Below are 20,142 nucleotides of genomic sequence, written 5' to 3'. Positions count from 1 at the left end.
TAAAAAAGCCAGATACATTAAGATGGAGGTCTAGTGTAGTAATACAGAGGAGATGATAGCAGATATCCTCCATGGTCCAGTCAAGTTACTTAACACACCTTTTTAGTGCTACATCACCTGCATCCCAGTACACCTGCCAATGCCCAAATATTCTATGTCACTGAAACCTGTTGAATTGTTTAATATTTATTAAATGACAAAATAGTAGTTATATAAATTGTATCACTTCTGGAAATAAGCCACTGATTCACTTTGGTTTAACCGTCTCCTTTCTTTAAAGGGAATTTAGAAACTAGTAGATTGTAAATTTGCAAAATGCCATTGTTCTTCTTTAGCCCACAACTAAAGGTTAAGGATATGATCTAAAGTTTACTGAGGCCAAAGGAAGTCATCCACTGAGTGTGGGCTTTTAGTTGGATTAAGTGACCATATGCATTTATTCTAGATTGCGAAGTAGGCTTGACTTTTCAAAGGCTCAAGAATTAGCTGGTTTGATGTAAATAACTCAAAAATTTTAGTATATTAATCTATTTTGTTTGAAGAAGATTACAAATATTTTATTTAAGGCCTATGTTCCCTCCCCTTTGGCTGTATTATCAAGGCAGCCGGTGAAATTCTCAATTGGATCATGTAAAAAACCCAAGATTATTGTAATTTTTTTTTTTTTTTAGACTGTATTTGGATAGCATGTCAAGAGTAAAGTTTGGGAAAAGTTTTTGCTTTGTGATAGCTCCATGTATATCAAGAAACTCCATAGCAAACCAAATTTTAACTACATTACCTTTGTTACTATAGAAATTAGAACTGCAGGTATTTTGTTGTGTAGCTTACATAAAAGAAATGTCCAGTGTTTTGGTTTAATTGTGCTTTATTGATCTACAGAAATCGATTTTATGTTAGGGCTAGTTTAAGGTAATATTTTTTTCTCTTATTCTAATATTGAGTAAACTCTTTGTATATGTAGTGTACTTTCAGTACTCAAAAATGAGAAGTTATTTTATATTTACCAGTTTATAACCATATATAAATGTCATCTTCTTTTTATAGATGAAGATGCCATGAGATACCAGTTCAAAGAATTCTGTTCCATTGTTTGCTCTGCTTGAGAGTTTGTGTCCACATGTAAACATGCAATTCAATTTATAGCTTTGTCAATATTTTTTCCAAGTCTGTCTCTCCAAATATTAAAAAAAAAAAAAATCAAAACCAAAAAGCTCCATCAAATTAAATGGTTATTTATCATCGTCTTCAGTCTTATTTTTTTTTCCTGGAATTTAATAGTTATTTACAGTAAGCAAATATTACTCTTCTAGCTGTTGCATCAGTAAGTAACCCAGGAAATTACACTTCACTTTCTGATTTGTCTTTCCTATTACAGGCGAGCTCAAATCTCTTGCTTCCTGCACCATCATCACTGTCACCACACTCCAAGCTAAGACTGCCAGGCACTCTGAGCCCTCCTCTGAATCCCCTGTATTCTTTCACTGCTAAAAGTGGTAAGTTTGTTTCATTATTTCTTCACTCTCTGTAGGGAATGTGTAACAACTTCCAGGAAGATTTTCTTCTGGCTTTACAAATTCTGTTGTGCAGCTTTCATGGAGAGTCCTGGTTGTTATATGTAATACTGTTTTAAATTCAGTATGATACAGTCCAATACTGATATATCTTGCCTTGTAATGCTTTTTTTTTCTTTAAGCTGTACACTCATTTATTAGTGCTGTAAGTTCCTAAAACACTGAGATTGCCAGCTTTTCTTAATTTAATATTTTGATAATATTTTAATACTAAAGTATCTTAAACCCAGACACTGAAAAACAATAAAATCACATTTTTAAAAGCATAGATATTGATAAAACAGTAATAAGAAAAGCAGTTTACTTAAGAACTGTAGTGCTTGGTAGACTATTTGCAGTTATATTTAATCTATTTTTAGGGATTTGTTTCTAAAGACATTTTGTGTTCAAAGATTTTGAGAAAAAGGTAAGCAATGAAATTACACATTTTTGTGATACTTACTTTGCTAATAATATCTGTTGCATTGCTAATAATAAAATTGATAATTTCATGCCTTTTTGTCTTTTTTTCGGCACCAGACAGAAAACTGGAACGTAGTTTCAAAGTAGTTTTGGTTTGTATCCTTGAGAAGAGTAAAAAGAAGTCCAAGGGGAGGGTGAAATATATAGTGTCCTAATGGAGACTTAAAATGTAGATAGTAAAGAGAGGAATAGTGTTTATAATTATATAGAGTTATCTCCTAAAGGCAGACAGTTTTCTTCACAAATAAAGTTATGATTATTTTTTTCTGAGTGGCAGGGAAAAGAGTCCTTAGCATGTACTAAAAGATTGACCACTAGTCTCAGAATCTCTCTTAGTTGCTAATTCACAATGCAAATGGCCATACACCAGTTAACTTCTGTATTTCCATTTTCTACCTTAACAAAATAGCTTAGAGCCAAATTAATATTAATCTGTTGCACAACAGATGCTTATTGTTTCCAGAGTGTGTAAATCTTACAGAAACAGTAGAATACATATGCTGTCTTACACATTGTAAATATTTAAAATAAATGAACTAACTCTTTAAAGAACATTAACATAGACTTTAAGTTGTTTTAAATGGCTATAGCTAATATTGCTCCGAACAGTGCATTTTATTGTCTTGAATTTTACTTTATGGAGAAGCAGAGCTATAATGTGTTGAAGGAGACTTAAATACCATAAACAAACATCAATATATGTTATAGCTGTTCATATGTGCTCCCAATGTAGTTGTTCCAAAACTGACTGATACTTCAAGATGATCTATAGGTACAGACTATTATTTATACAAGGGGAGTATAGCAAAAAAGAGGTACGTTTTAATGGTCTTTTAACAGTCAATGAAAGCAATGAGAAAATGAAGGTTCTTAGGGGAAAAGACCGTAAAAATGCTAGTGGACCACAAATGAAATAGATTTTCCTGTAAGAAAGTCTTTTGAAATCCTAAATTACTTCTCTGTCATTTTAGGGGCCTCCAAGTTCTACTGTGATAGACTTGTTCTCAGTGAAACATATGAGAAAAATTTACTCACCTATTTCCTCTTTCCCCATTGGTTATAAAGTGTAAAAAGACAGGTTCTCATGTTCATAGCTCCTAGTTGCCAGTTTAATTTTACTTTTGAATAATAGAAAATCTGTAGTTAAAACAAATCTATTAATGTATGGATTGTGCTGGAAACACAAAACTTTTTTTTTTTTCTGTGTTGGTTTCAAATACACGGTATATATGCTTTTCTGTACTTATGTTATTGGGGAGTTGCATCATTAACAACTGCCTGTAATACAGAGATCCTTCATTTTTGTCCAGCAGATGGTTACGTATTCCTGAAGGTTATGTTGGCAGTTATTCCGTCTCCTGATTCTCACACTTCCCTGTTTCCTTTTGTTGTGTAATTAGTGCTTCTTAAAGAAAAATGCAGAATTCCCAGCGAAGTACCTACAGACAGCATGTGTAAAGCTCTGTTAGCAATCATTTTAACCATGTAACTGGTGTATGTGCATACTGTATTAACTTGATAAGGTTGTAGCTGATGTGATATAGACAGTGTAGTAGCCTGGATACAGGCTGCACTTTCATCTTTTAGCAAGATAATTTAGTTATCTAGGTCTTGCATTAGGTAGAAACAGTGGAGAAATGGGGTATCCAGCTCTGTGATTTATGGGCAGTAGCAGTAATACTGTGACTGTTTCCTAACTTGTAAATCTTCTTGCTCCAGACATATTTGCAGAAATAGCTTAAGTGTTTTCTTATGCATTGCTGCATAAGATTATTCCTTCCCAAAAGCAGAACTTTGCATTTCCCTCTGTTGAACTTCGTGAGGTTCTTCTTGGCCTATTTTTGCAGCCTGTCAAGGTCCCTCTGCACATCCCTCTGGTGTATCAGCTGCTCGTCCTAGTTTTTTATCATCTGCAAACTTGCTCCCGTAGTCCCATCGTCCAGGTCGTTAATGGAGGTGTTAAAACAGTGTGGGCCCCAGTATAACCCCTGGAGTGTACCACTGGTGACTGGTCTCCAGTTAGGTTTCATGTGAGTGGTTACAAACCTCTGATCCCTGCAGCTCAGCCAATTTCAGTCCGCTGCGCTGTCTGCTTGCACAGTCTGAACTTCATCAGTTTGTCTATGAGAATGTTATGGGAGATAGTGTTGAAAGTCTTGCTAAATTCAAGGTTAACAACATCTACTGTTTTCCCATCAATGCTATAGAGTGCTGTGCAAGTATTTAAAGTTTTGTCAAGAGTATGGTTAGAATTACTAGAAAAAAAAATGTAATGAATTTTGACAAATAGTAATTAACGAAGTAGATACTACAAAGCAGATAAAAGACATGGATGAACTTGTTTCTTATGGATTAGGTATAAAGCACTTCATGAGAGAGATTTCTTAAAATTTAACAAAAGTAATTTAAATATCAGAAAATGTGTGTTGCATGCCTTCCTCTCACAAAGATCGTGTTAAAACTGAGAGGAAGGCACAGAACTTAGGTTTTATTATGGTCCGTCCAGATAGCCTGTCAGTTGGAATTTTTCGTCAAGAGTGTAACTCATTTTGCTGTATCAGGGTTTTTTTTGTGCCTTCCTCAGTAAAGCTGCAGCTGTGCTAATAACCATTTCAACTGTTTGAAAAGTTTGCTATATGTGTGTCTTTGGAGAAAGTCATCCCCTTTGAGTTTTACCTTTGTAGTTTGGATTCATGAAGTCTAATGGCTGGTCCTATTTTACACTCTACTCAAATTTGTCTGTGTTGTATATATAGCAGATTACTTTATTCTTACTTGATTACTGTTTAGTATACTCTAGGGAATCTGTCTCTAAAAGTAAGTAGTAATGTTTAAGCTTGCGGAACTTTTTTTTTTTTTTCTTTTGGTAAGAAGATTTGTCTAAGACCTGTCTTTGATAGTCAGAATTGAGGTTTTACCTTCCTTGTGCTGGATAGCTCTGCTTATGCTCATGCTTCAGTGCTAATTTTATCATACTCACCCTGTGGTGCTACTCTGCAGCACTGCACTGTAGCGTTATCCAGGACTTTGTCTTAGACATTCCTGTCTTTTCCTTGTCATGTTCTCTTTATACCTTCTTCCAGGAATAACCCATTTCCTAATTTTTATTTTTTAAACAAATAAGGAAGTATCAAAAGCTCCAGCTTTTGATTACACACTCTCTGAGAGACATTAAAATCCTCTTTGGTTTTGTTTGCCATCCTTCCTTAAGATTGTGAGCATCTTTGGACAGTGAAATCACCTTCCTATACTCTCAGACACTGTTTTGCAGATCTGTGGCATGCAATGAAAGAAATGGCCCGCACTTTTAGGCTTTATTCAACAGTGACTCTTCAGTAACTCCCACTGTGTTCAAGGCATGTTTTCTAAAATACGTTTTAGGTTTCAAGTAACTGTAATTAGCAATGATTTAATTGTTAACTATGTGGGAGATTGAAGCTTGATTATAAATACTGCACAGATTTTTTTCACTGAAATTTTGACTACAATAAAACCAGTTAATTAAACTTGCTCTTAAAAATTAATTACATATGTGCTGGAAACGTGATGGTTCTTGTATCTTTAAAAAAATCTCAAAAACAAAAAACACAATGCTTTGGCAGGTTTGAGAACAATTAGAAATTTTCTCTTCTTAACACAACTGACAGTCAAAGGTGTTTTCTACCTATATAAAGTGAAGGCTTCAAAGTACTCTTTCTCGCTCTCTGAAGACATTAACAAAACTGACTTTGCATTTAAGTCCTCCATTGTATTTGATAGGTTATTTAAAATGTCTTTTTTCAGTCTCAAGCAAACAGTGAAATAGGTTTCAACATCAAAGATATCAAAAATATTTATGCATCAACTAAATACTCTTAAAATACTATTTTGAGTCTTGTTTTTTTTAGAAGCAGAACAAGGAGGTACATCAAGTACCAAAATTCACACTGTCAAACACTGTCAAAAGTTATATCCTCATATGTATGTTTACTTTTTTTATTGTTTACTTTTTTTCAATATTTCATACTTTCTCCCCAACTCTATAACATCTATGTTCAGTACTAGCACAGTACTGGAGGACTTTAATGGTTTTGTTTGTGTTTTTGGGGTATTTATCTTGCTTCTGACATAATTTTGTGCCCAAATTTTGTGCTGCCACAAGGAAGAATGTTGTAGAAAGCTAGTTCAGTGTGACCTTATTGTAATTTCTTATTAAGAAACTGTTGGGGGAAAGAAGACTCATGCAAACTATCATTGAAAAGTTATCAAATGAACAGTTGAATTCAGTTTTACTATTAGAATAGCTTAATTTTTTAACGTGACAATAAACAGTAATAAAATGTCCTGAAGAGAGATTTTAAAAGATTACAGAAGATATATTAATTGAAGGTTGAATGTATGTTTACTATATAGTTCAAGTATAACATGAAATACAATATTTGTAATATGTCTCTGGCTATGTTTGGATACAAGTTGGTGGCATTTTCAAAGAGGACTGAAATAACTAATTGACAGAAGATGATTAAGAGAAAGCATGCAGTACAACCAGCAGCATTGCAGGCTCTCCCGCACTACTGTGCTGAAGTGAGATAATGCTGACCTTGGGGGACCATTTTTGTTTAGTGGGAGTGCCAGTAGGAGCATCAGTCGGAGAAATCTGTTTACTGGGATCCACTCCATGCAGGTGAATTGAGTGGCACACAAATCACTGAATACCTACATTATTTTTTTTTAAATTCAAATATATTACTGTAAATACTTTTATTTTATCAGATTTTAAAATGGGAGTGAAATCTCTTCCTATTCATTTTTTTAAGATAAATAGCTTGAATGTCTGTAAAAGACTTCTTGTGGAGAAGATAAAGATTAGAAAAGAACTCTCAATTTTGTCTTGAAAGACTCTGGGTATATCCATTCCCTGTTAAACTGTAATGTGTGTTGCCTCATTAGCTCACCCAACAGCTTCATTTACATTTGCTGTGATGGGGAAAGCAATTAAACCTGCAGGCCTGCACAGATCAGAGCTATGGAAATGGTGTAGCAATTTGCCATAACGTCTAAGTTATGGCACTCTGAGATATTTCTTTTTAGCCTCACATCTTCTTATAATTGGGACAGGAGGATATTGTGGTGAAGAGTACCAAATACATACCTAAAAGTGGTTCAGTACCCACACTATTAGTTTAAAGTGGTTTAAGTGTAATACAAGCTGCTAGGAGGAAGAGGTGATGATGGAAACTAGTTTTCATTACTTTTATGTGTGAGAAGTGTTTAGTAATCTCACAGAGACAGTCTCTCAAATTCATTAGTATTCGTGAGTCTAGACTTTTTTTTTGCAATGTTGGTTAAGAAAATAATTAAGTGACATTATGAGGCCTGCACGAAAGAGTTTTAGTATTTTTTTCCCTGTTAGCCTGGTATGTTTATCTTTTCCTATTTATCCTTACTCCTACAGAGGGGGAAGTGCAAGTTTCCCGTTCACCATGGGATAGTCATAATGGCCTTAGTGTGATCAAGCAGTCCAATGGAGGAAATGCCTTTGATTTGTAGTCTACTACCAGTTGTCTTTAAGTCTTAAACTGTGTAGAAATACAGAATGTTATTAGTATGTCCCATAGAGGTACTGCCAAAATAGAAAGTGATCTAAGAATACATGAGAAAAAAATGCTTGCAGAATGGTTAGCTTCCTGCAAGCTACAATCTGCTTATAGTAGATTCTTCCATGTATTTGAAAAGGGTGGATGTGCATTAAGAGGAAAGAAATATGTGCCCAATACTTGACTCTCACTTCTCGCTTTATGTTTATATGCTTTTATGCAATTTGCTGTTTTCCTGCTCTGTCATATATTTGAAGGAACTGATCCTGCCTGGCACATTTTTCAGAAATTTAACCCTTTAAAAATTTTCGTTTTTATGGGGATGGAATTTTTCTTCAAAATGTGACCTTTTGTTGTGGTTTGTTTAGTGACGAGGGGCCTAAGGTGGCAGCTTCCGTAGGAAACTGCTAGAAGTTGCTCCCCTTTGTTCAGTGGACTCGGCCGGGCCTAGGGCGGACCCGCTGCTGGCCAAGGCTGAGCCGATTGGTAGCAGAATGTTCTGTGATAACACCTCTGCGATAACATATTTAAGAAGGGGAAAACAGGAAAAAAAAAAAAAAAAGAGAAGAGAAGATGTGACGAAGCTTAGCGGGGGCAGAGGCACAGAGTGGGAGGCGTGGGCCTTGCAGGCCTCACCCTCTGGCCTCTCAACAGGCGGGCGACTGGGCCCGACTCAGCCCGGACTGGCTGCAAGAAGTGGAGAGGAGAGGAGATGGATGATGTGAAGAGATCCTGAGAGGCGTCTGCCTGCCTGTTGTGAAGAACTTTTCTTGTGAGAGAAACAGCTGCAGATGCCAAGGTCCACTTGGAGCCCATGAAGAACCCCACACTCGGGGAAGTGGATACCTGAAGGCGGCTGTGGCCCATGGAGGGCCCTCTGGGGCAGCTGTTCTGGAGAGACTGCACCCTGTGGAAGAGATGACCCACGCCGGAGCAGTTTCACGAAGGACTGTAGCGTATGGGTGGATCCCACAACAGAGCAGGGGAGGAATGTGAGGAGTTCTTCCCCTGACTGTGAAGCAGCAGCGTAAAACAACGTGTGATGAACTGACCGCAACCCCCATTCCCTCTTCCCCTCTGTGCTGCTCGGGGTTGGGGTGGGGGGGAAGGTAGTAGATATAATGTTAAGCTTGGGAAGAGGGAGGTCTGGGGAGAATTTATGTTGTTCTTAGTCTCATTATCCTGCTGTTTTTAGTAATAAATGAATACTTTTCCCCAAGTCAAGTCTGTTTTGCCCGTTACGGTAACTTTAAGGAGTTTCTCCCTGTCCTTATCTCAAACCTCGAGCCGTTTTTCTTATATCATCTCCCCCTATTCTCTCGGATGGTGGAGGGAGTGAGAGAGAGACTGCGTAGTCTGGTCCCGATCGGGGCTGAACTACGACACCTTTTCATTTAATTCTAATGGGACAGTGGTTCTAAAAAACTGATTTTTTTGCCTATAATTTTCTTTAGCATTTCTAAATGTAGAAATAAGAATTGCTGTTTTTTATTATAACAAGTATCTAATTGCAGCTTTGCAAAATTCTGATGTTTTGCTGTCATTTGTAGAACCCAATTGCTTCTAACTCTTTGATTGAATCAAGTATGTATGTTTTCCTTCTTTTGGAAACTGAATTATTTTAAACACCCTCCAGTTTGGATAACAATAACATTTGAAACCTGTTAAGGGAAAGTGCAGAAAACTAGCACCTTTAAAATGAATAAACTTGTTTTATTTTAGACCCTAATTTTTTGAGTATATTTTTCTGTTTTTTTTATTTTTTCCTGTTAACCAAAAATAATACAATCTTCAGCAAGTGTGAACTGACTTAACTACAGTGAAGTTAGGTAAAAACATTTTTACCGAAAGCAGAGGTCTAAAATGTTTTTTATATATGTCTGTGTTAATGTGAATGGGAACTCCCCTGGGGAAAATGATGATTTGTTTTAAGATATTAGTATCTCTCCCTTTGACTTGGGGGGAAAATATATGAGAGAAGGGAGAAAGAAAATAAAAATATTGTTGTTATTATCTCATAGCAGAATGGAAGAACTGAAAAATATAATTTTAAAATATTTTTCTCAAGGTTAATTTTCTTTTAAAACAATTGAAATATTCATCACAAGATTTATTTTTTTTTTTTGTGCATCTGTGGTTCTTTTATAAGCTGTTTTTCTCTACCATTTACATTTTGAAGGCAAGGCATTTGAATATTGTGTTTCAGTTTCTTCAGTGGAAACAGATTACGAAGGCTTGGTTGTCATCTGCATCCAACCTTTGCATGTACTTCCCTGATCTTATTCCTTCTGTTCATTCAGTAGAGCCTTGGGATGTTTCACTTTGCAGCTGACTTTGGCAGTAAATAAAAATTAAAGACACAGCCATGCCCTTGCTGTGTCTTACAGGCAGCTCAGGTAGTTCCACAGGGGAAAGAACTTTCTCAGAGCTCTGTGGCCCTACTTTACCACCAAAATCAGTTACCAATGTCAGAGTTTTGGCTCAAGGCATGGATATAGGACCTTGGTTTAAGGTAGAAGAGCTGAGTGTTTACATTTATAAAATGAATAGTAAAAATGAGTTTTTAATTTGAAAACAAAAGGTGTATAAATAGATTCATTTAACCACAAAAATGTTCCAACAGAATAGTAAAGACACAGAGACAAAACCATTAACATTAATGACAATCTAGTTCTTCTATTTTAAAAGGTTGGTTATCCAGTTTCCTCTATCTGATTGATAAGATGTTAGAAATGTCAGAACAGTTTGTATTTTCTAGTTAAACTTGCTAGAATTGTTTATACTGAGATCAAAGATACACATGTTGCTTTATTATATGTTCTTTTTCATATTTCTTTTAGGCAAGTTAATTAAAATATTTCACTAAAAATTACACTAAATACAGAGCACAATAACAGCAATCTTTGAAGATTCCAAAAACTTTATCAAAAGAATACCATTTATATTTACTTGAAATTGGTGTATGTTAAGGTAATTACTGCTGTGCCTTCAGGGTGAAGGAAGTACTCTCAGCCAAGTTATACAAGGGTGTGGATTAAATGAAGCATTACTCTCTGTTTGGCAGCAGTGGATATAGATTGCAAAATCAGGGTGTGACGTAGGACTGTGGAAAGACTCTGCCAAAAGTGATTTGGCCTGAGTGTGCCCTTACTTTCTCAATTATGTGGATCCTAAACCAACCAAATCTAATTAATTCCTCAGTAGAGAGGTCCTGTTAACTGTTTTCAGTCTGAGCTTGTCTGTACTTTCAAATAGAGCTTGTCTGTAATTTTTGAACTATTGAGCCACAAGAGAGCAAGTGCTGATGAAGTGCATGCTTAAATGCAATTCTAGCTGGTTTCAGAGGTGGAAACAGTTCTGCCCAAGGGTTGTGCAGCAAAGTACCAGTTCTCTGTCCAGCAGAAAGTTCAGGTCAGCAAGGATGCTGTATGTACAGCAATAAGCATGAGTGAATAAGATGAGCAAATTGATCCTTCACTGTATTGCTACAGTCCTTCTGTTCCTGTTATTTCCAGAGGAGCTGGGAGGACTGTACAAAAGATCCAGTAGCAGCTATGGTGCACAAGAGGGAGGCATCTCCCTCTCCCAAGAGGAGACCTAAGTCCTTTGACTTGATACCTGGTTTTGACAAGTTAGCAAAAACCAAGTATATTAAAAAAAAAAAAAACAACTTATTTTTAAGATACATTATCCATATTTTCTTGGTATACATGCATACTTTTCCAACTATTTTTAAAGCTCTCTGCTAATTTGTAGTTAGATTTTTATATGTGTGAAACAACTAAACTTTCATGGATTCATATGCAGCTGCTGTTAGCCTCGTTGCTGAAGCACAAAGTTCAGTGAGAGCAAGCTTTCTCTCACATGATTCATTTTATTAATATAATGCCTTTTAAATTAACTTAGGGTGTCTATGGTCCATACTATGCTCTGCCATAGGCTATAGTACCAATGTAGCTTGATACTGGTCACGTTGGTCCTATAGAAAGTAATGATAGATGATGGTGGCTTGGGAAAGCATTAAGAAAGCAGAAGGCACGTGCAGAGAAGTGAAGGCCTTTATGGGTGTGTAACTTGTACGTGGCTATTGTCATACAAACTAGTGACTTGGTATTATATATACAGAGCTGCCCTCAATGTGCTGCTTTGAGATGAAACAAGAGCTTCACTGGAGCCTGCCTCCTCACTGTTAGCTTGCTTTCTTGCTAGCTGGAGGTTGTGAGGAACAGTGACTCATTGCTTGTTGGCTTCAAATGAGGTGGTAGAATTGCCTTACAAGTTTTCAGGAGTAGAGTTTTATTTGGGTGTTTTCTGTAACATTATGGCACACTCCAGTGAAGGAACAAATTGCACAGGTTCCTTCCTCATCTTTTCCCTCACAAGTAGCGCTCAATCTCTTCAGTTTTTACTTCCTGAGCCAGAGAAAAAAAGATCCAAATGACACATAGGAAAATTAAAAAACCTCTTTAGTCTTTCCTGCTCACTTGACCCTAGGCTTTGCTCTGGTGTGCCGGACAGTCCTTCTGCAGAAGGCTCTTACTCAGACTGTCCAATAGATAGTAATTGAAACTGTATATCCCATCTGAAGATTGATTCCAGCATATCTGATCCCCATATACTTCTAGATATCGCATCCCCATTTCCTGTTCTGTCAGTATCTGGGCCACTGTCTCTACTTTCGTTTTCTCTACTAGCTTCTGGTGCCTCATTGTTTTGGTTTTTTTTCCCAGATTAGCCTAAGGGTATTGCAGTGACATATGTTGATATAGGTCTTTCTGGAATCCAGTCAGAGCCTGGCTGATCAAAGAAAGTAGACTGCTGCAGCTAATATGCCAAAGAATAAAATATAGAAAACTGGAGCTTACTTAATAATATATGTTGGGCATCTTTTGGTGTGATAAATTGCGTAGTAGCAGAAAATGTTTTGAGAATTCTTTCACCAAACTTCTGGTTGTCATTGTCCACCAGTAAAGCATAAGAAGCAATTCTAGCTTTTTTTTCTTTTTTTTTTTTTTCCTAGCAAGGACTGTAACTACTAAGATTCGCTTTGTAAGATGTCATATTTTCTGCTGTTTTCAGATGAAGATCATAAATAGGCTCTGTTTTCCTACTCCTTGCATCTTTTAATTTTCATTTTTGGATAATCACATTTAAGCAGAGTTCACCTCTAATAAAAAAGGATAGTCTTGTTCTTTAAGGCTGTTTCTACGCAGAGGAGGTATCAGTGATGTCTATCACCTCCTATAGTTATTCAGGAAAATTTATTGTAACAGAGCTCTTGGTAACTTCTGTATGGTGAACATTGCTAGTTGAACAACTTCTCTTGTGAGCCAGGTACAAGCTAAAACTAAGTTGATATTTATCTCCTTTAAGGACTCCAAGTCACACTCTTGGACTTTTAGAAATATATTCAGAACTTATGTTTTGAACTATATATTGATTAATTAATGGTAATTTATCATCTTTTGTGTCCAGCAGTTCAAGCTAACAGTATGTTCAGTCTAATTGCATTTGCTTCAGATTTGACTGCTTCTGTATGAGAAGCAGAACCAACACAAGAAAAAGATAATTGTGCTACTGTTATTTGGAAGATCTGGAGTGCAGTGTCCACCTAATATACATCTATAATATACCACATCATTTCTATCTTGATAACAGTACTTCATTGCAAAGTTGTTTTCCTTGTACTAAAGAGCATAAAGGACACTTCCATCTTTTTTTTGTCCACGCTGCTTTTGTGTGGATTCAAGGTTATTGGAGATGCAGTATAAGCATAGTCAGTAGTGATTTTAGCTGCTGCTGTTAGTCAAACCAGAGGGGACGGGTAATGCAATTAAGCTTCTACGTTAAAATACTGCAGTTTTTAATCAGTTCAGCACTACCTGTGTGATGATGTGAAAAAAGCTCTTGTGTTGTTATATTAACTACTGAAAAAAATTGTATTTCATGATACTTTAGAAAATATTTAGTCAAATAGTATTTCTGTATTCATTCTGAATTTAATTCATTCGTATTTTTCCTTACATCTTTAGATTTGCTGTGCAAATACTCTTGTTTGTAAAATTCCTATACAAATAAGATAAAAATTCACTGGATAGGACTGTTACTTCTACTTCCACTTCCTGGCTTGACACTGAGATAGTGTCAAGAGTCTCACTTTCTTCTAATACCAGTTGCAGTGATTTTGGTTGCTGATTGAACCTTGGAGAGAAGTCTATTCATTTCAGGCTATCCAGAGTTCTAGAAATGTGGTCTTAGCCCAAAGCTGGGCACAGTCCCTCTTTATGAACCTGCCTGTCTTGGTATTCCATCTTTTACCTCTCCGTAGATCAGGTTCCACTTTGTAAATGAAAGGGGGTATTGCCTCCTAATGATGTTCTTTGCAAACAGTTTCCTTTTCATGCTTATTTTTTGCATATCCTCCACCCAAGGCCCAAGGCAAAATCTATCTAGAACAGATTGTTTTTCAGCTCTTTGTCAAGAGATAGTTCAAGCTTTCTACCAGGGTCTCCTGGACCTTAATGGCCAAGTCATTGTTTTTACTTTCTCCAAAGTAGCATAACATTTGGTATCCACATATTTGTATAACCAGTGTAACTTCTGCAGGACTACCTGCATGGTGGCTGAACCCTGAGAGTATAGCGATAGTGATACTTTCTAAAAAGCATTCTAAAAATCCATTGCTGTAGCAGATTGCTATTGCATTCTAGTAAAATTCGCGGACCTTGTAGATAAAGGAAACTGAAAAATCGGTATCACTGAAATCTGTGCCCAGCTGATCTGCAATACATTGCTTTAATGTCGAACTTCACTTTTTTGGATATTTTCCTCTGTAATGGATGATACTAATATTAGTCTGAAGCGCTTTATCATATATTATTTACAAGGAAACGTATTCAGATTTTGTTACCAAAGTTGTTGCAGGCCATTATTTTATTTCCATATGCAGCTGGAAATGAATTAAAAGAACTTACTTATTCATACATGTACTTATCACTGATATGTAGAAGAACTCTTCTTAAAGTAGTTTGCTCATAAATTGTCTGAAAACTTGAAAGTGTGCATACACAAAAACTCATATGTGGTAGGTGGTTTTACCACACACATATTCTCATGAAATATCTGACAAATCTAGTTACTGAACTACAAAATGGAAAGTAAACTTTGGAATATATTTTGAAGACATAGCCTTCTATTTCTAAAAATACAATAATAAGTACCTTTTTTTTTCTTACTCTTTTGATTTTAGACCATATTAAAATTCCTATGTAATGGTTTCCTGATTTGGTGTCTGCCAATAGTCCTGCATTATCAGGCTTAATAATGTATTAATTGTTTGACAATGTAATGGAATTTTCTGGTAATATTTTCTCAAAATTAATATGCATTACTGGCTGAAAGTGCTAATTTAGTGGAGAAAGTAGGCTAGATACAAACTAGTGGCTATTCTGGTCATGGTAAAGTCTTGAAATATCAAGCTGACTTATTTTCTCCAGTATCTTGCATATGATTTTGCTGATACTATTTTTCCTGGAACATAAATGTTAGAAAAAATACTACATATGTTTTTCAAGCAGTTACAAGATTTTTTTTTTTTGTCAAGGCTTGATTTGACATTGTGAGGGTACTGGGTAATACAGAAACTTAGTAGTTCATACAGGCTATTTTTTCTTATCTGAGAAGACTTTGCATTGCAAAAATGTTAATGTGTGATTTTGAAAAGTACATGTGGTTTTCTAAGCACATTTTCTTATAGCTTCCCATTTGTTAAGCAACAGGCTAGTTTGGTTTCAGTAACTGTGGATAACTAGCCATTGCTGAATTTCAATTGTGAGAGGAACCATGCAAAGTAAATTACTTTATTTTCCTTCCTTGAATAATTTTCATTCTTTTTCTTTTATCCCTTGTTGGATGGTTTTAAAAGACATTAGTAGACCTCCTGAGGACAATAGATACTTGACTTCGAGAGTTACAGATGGAGTTAAATTCTGTTTAGCTGTATTATATAGAAATTAACTATATTAATAAACGGAATTTAACTGTACTATGTATTTTTAGGAAACAAATAAGCGTAAATCCTGCTTAAGAGTTCCATTTCCTCTGATTCAGGAAGGGTAAGTTAATGTAGAAGCAAAAATTCTACCAAACCCGAAAGTGAAGGTTACTATTGTGTTGCACATCCACAACTCTAAGGGACTGCAGTTTCTGTATTTCATGAAGTATTTTTCGATAGGGTAACACCATAGGCTTTATTTAATGTAATACAAAATAAGTTTCTTTTCAAATTTAATTTAGTTTGTTTGCTTTTAAATAGTCCTGGTGAGCTTAGCAAAACTAATAATGACTTTCTCAGCATATCTGCAGCACCAGAAGAAAAATAACTCTTATTAATACAAAGTATGTGTCATAATCTGCATTTTCCTTACATCTTTTTTATCTGCTATCTAGAACTTGTAAATAATACTGCCAATCTGATTTCAGTATGCTGATGATATCTGTGCAGGCTTATTGATGTTTGCTGTAGAGTCACTTTCTGTTCTCTACATTGCAGAAGGAAACAGCTAGATACTATAATCCCTGCTCATTTTCAGTTGTATCTACTGCCATTATGATGTAACATTAGAGGCTGTCATAAATTAGCACGTTCCTGATTAGCATGAATTCAATAAATGTTCTTTACTTCAAAAGGTGCTTGGGACATGTGCTACTACTTGCATTGTTTATATATGGTACTGTAGAAACTTAACATTTGCAAGAAAAATGTAAGATGGTGATTTGATAAGATTACTCAGAAATAATTAGGTGGGTGTGTAGGCTGCTAAATGTATTTGATTTTAATCTCTAATTAAAAAGTTGGATTTTTTTTAATTGTTTTTGTGATGCAATAGCTTTTACTTCATTATACCTTTTGGAAATAGGGGGCAAATTCTGCTGGTTCATTTTGCCTAAGTACAGGATAAACGTGTTGGTATGAAACAGTATTCTCCTCAAAGTCAGTAACAGACTATCTCCATAGTTCCTTCTGGAGGACTGTTCTAAGATTCAGAGCAAATACATGTGGTGCCCTTGTACACCTTGAACTAGGCATGCAAATGATGGCTAACTCTGAATGAGTATCTCTATGCATACTTTTCGCTGATTGTAGATATAATTATGTTGTGGGATATGGCACTGCCAGAGGCATAGTGTTTTTTCGTGTTAGTGCTGTCTGATTCCGAGGTCTTATATGAGGGTTGGAATTAGTTGATTTTACAGTGAAGGTATCTCTTTGTGGATCTACAGGTGTGAATTCAAGCCTTGCTCCATTCCACTTCTCCGGTGTTCACTTAGTTCTGCTGCAAGGGCATACTTGGTCATTTGGGCTGGGGAGTCAAGAGACAACCAGATGCAGTAGCTAGAGATAACTGTACCAGTCCTTGGCTAAGAAAGTAAACGGTGTTTAAGCACACTAGACCAGTTGTCTTTCTCAGTTTAGGATGAATGTGACTGACTTATGGTTTGAGAAGCCAGAGTTCTCCTAATACCTACAGTTGGGGCATCTACTGGAAAATCCCATGCTGGTACTGAATTGTGTAACTCCCTAGAATTACTTTTCTAGGTAACTGTTTTTAATACCAGCATTTAGTAAGCAATTGGTTAAAAAGGTAATTATTTCATACTTTTTTATTGAAAACTTATCCTTCTGTGCAAACTTTTTGTGTAATACTTTGAATGGCAACCACAGCTTGATCTGTTGACATAAGTTCCCAAGTTTCTTTTATTTTGTTTACAATTTTTCATTGTATTAAAGGGGATAGGGAAGGGAAAGAAAAAGAAGTTATGCTTTTCCGCCTATCAGCACAGCTCTGTTTTAGCTTAATTGATTTTTTTTTTTTTCCTTTTTTGGTCATTGCCACCTAGATCAATCTCTGCGCTAACTAGAGGAGTGACGTTTGGTAGCAGTAGTGCTAAGATTTCTCTCTCTCTCTTTTCTTTAACTTCATATAGCATGAAAACAGCTCTCATAATCAGACTGTTAAAATAAATTAACAGCATTTTCCCTATATAACTTACAGAAAGTACGGCAATAAACAGGGGAATTTTATTTGTCCTTCCAATTTTGTTTTGGTTTTCAGTGAATAGATTTAGGTTAACAAATTGGAACCCCATTTAGAAAATGATAATGACAATGAGAGACAGTTCAGCCTTTTCCAGATACTCTGATAGAAGAAAAAAGTGGGGCAAAGATGAGAAGAGGGCTATTAACAGCATGAGCTCATCTGTCATTGAGCAGATTTTTGTGAGTGCAGAATACATTGCAAGAATCTTATGGGTGTTTGTGGAAGTCCTTTGCATTCAGTAGTGATGCCATCACAGCACTTTTGTATTTACCCTTAAATGTAGCATGGGAGAACCATCTATTTTGAGAATATACATTTTAGGTGGCTTGCAAGATACAGGCTCTCAAGAGAATTAAATATTTCCTTTGGCATCTTATTCGTTACAGAGAGAATGCTATTTTAGAACAAATGCTACAAATACTCTGTTCCTTGTCTCACTTTGAACTGCTTTTGAATGTAGTTTTCTTGCTCTGCAACTTCAGCCGAATGTGTTCCAATGTAGCTTGAAAAGCTGTGATACAGATTAAACTTTATTGAAACAGTTTAGAATACACTTTGGTCTTACACATTGTCCTATTCAATTTGGAATATGTTCAAACTCATAAGCACTAGACTAAGTTACGTATAGCAGAATTTGAAGGGAGTTTTCACCTACAGCATTGGATAGTAGTAAAATATCTGCTTTGCTGGTAGAACAAAAAGGTACGTGTGTGTCAATTTAATTTTAATTAATTTTAATTTTACGTGAACTGCATCTGAAAATGTTTGTAGTGGATTTTGAAAGTATTTATGGTCCTGTGTTTAAGTAAAGTAAAACAGGTTCTTATCCAATATATAAACAATCTTTTTATATAATTAATTCTGTTTGATCTAGTAAAGCATAATTGTTGTGAGGATAAAGCCTTTCAGGGAAGATGAATGTATATTTAGATCATTACAAAATGATCTTCTTTCTCTTATATTATACCTAGCTTGAAAAATAGAATTACAGAAAGAACTGAATAATACTACTCAGAAAGCTGTTATTTAAAAAAAGCTCAAAAGTGTCCTTTGAAGCCTAAAGTAGTGATTATACTGCATAGTAAAAGATCTTTTGGTCACAAAGGTCATACTTCTGAACAGGTGACTGTGCTGAAAACATAGTTCTGTTTACTGGGAACAGTTTTAAAGCCACAGAAGATGAGTTGGTAAAGGACTGAGTTGATACATACATATTCACTTTTTGTCCAGTGTTTATTGTTTATTTGGGTGTATTTTAACTATGCCATGTTGCAAGAGGCCACAACATAAATTATAAGAATGTCTGCAATAAGAAATACCGTTTCCTAGAGGCATAGTTTATTTTCCTGTCTTTCAGGATTTGTTTGTGGGTTTTTTAGACGTTAATAATTAGTATAAACTTAAAGTAAAACTAATTTAAAATAGAAAAATGTGGAACTGGAATAGGTAAAATATTTTTTTTCTCTTTGTATGCTTTAGAGGGGTTCACAGAAATGTCTGAATATTAACTTTTTTTCAATTTTCTTAGTTATTTACTTGTTTATTGTTGTCCTGTGACTTTTCTGAGGATTTTCGACAATAAACTTTTGGATTCTTTCATTAACTATAGATTCCATGAGACTGAAATCCTTGGAGATTTATGATGCACAAATACCTTTATTAATTAACAGTTAATTTATCAAGAACATTTCACGAAGGGAGAAAAAGCCTTCTTTTGAAAAGTTAATTAAAACAAATTCTATAATTAATATTCTCTCAGCCTCTATTAAAAGAGGAATTTTTCACATAAACATTTAATATTAGGTGATTGTAGGCACTCCAATAGGGTAATAATGGAACTATGTGATTGCCTAGAAGGACTTTTTTCCCCTGGTCTGGCTCTTTTGCTATTAATTTAAAACAAATATAATAGCTAAAGATGCTGTTACTTAATAGGAAGTGTTCTTATTTATTACAACTGCTATTTGGGGACATTGTTGCTGTTATAATATAAATTTCTATATAAGTCTAATCTGTTTGGAAGTGAACTCATCTACTTCCTGTGTATTTCAGCCCAACTATTTAGAATTTGATCACACTAATGTGCTTATCTAGAGCTGAGGGTAGTTTTTCAGTGAAAGCATGCAATATAACTGGGAGCTTGGTAGTACAGACATGCACTTTCGACAGGAGGACAAATATTTGGTTTCTGTCATCTTCTTTTCTCTTTAATTGCAGTTATACTGGCAGAGAATATATTACTGTAAGTGACTCAGGGGAACTAAGGATAGACTTTCAGTTCACTGTTCAAAGCATTCAGGAAACGAATACAGTTTCTTCTCAAGGCAGACATCTTCACTGTTTTTTGAAAGATACCAGCTCCTTGGCAGACATTTACCTAAAGACAGCACGTGCTTGGACTCACAAAATAATCATAGCAAGAGGATTATG

At 35.5% G+C, this 20,142-nt stretch overlaps 1 protein-coding gene across 9 annotated transcripts in view; it reads left to right on the top strand.

The window, feature by feature from the left end:
- AHI1 (Abelson helper integration site 1) overlaps positions 1-20,142 on the top strand; it is a 99,778-nt gene that overhangs the window by 52,320 nt on the left and 27,316 nt on the right. For 8 of the 9 annotated variants that reach the window (XM_086744097.1, XM_086744098.1, XM_086744096.1 and 5 more), the window contains one exon: positions 1,379-1,496. In XM_086744097.1, the coding sequence (XP_086600223.1) occupies positions 1,379-1,496 (118 nt within the window). Of the gene's footprint in view, positions 1-1,378; positions 1,497-1,933; positions 1,981-20,142 lie in introns of all 9 variants that reach the window. The other variant, XR_015258080.1, reaches the window with a different exon arrangement.

The sequence above is a fragment of the Chlamydotis macqueenii genome, chromosome 3, assembly GCF_036417535.1.
Source record: "Chlamydotis macqueenii isolate bChlMac1 chromosome 3, bChlMac1.mat, whole genome shotgun sequence".
In the NCBI taxonomy this organism is placed as follows: domain Eukaryota; kingdom Metazoa; phylum Chordata; class Aves; order Otidiformes; family Otididae; genus Chlamydotis; species Chlamydotis macqueenii.
The sequence above is the reverse complement of the archived record's forward strand: the minus strand, read 5'-3'. Positions and strand labels throughout refer to the sequence as shown.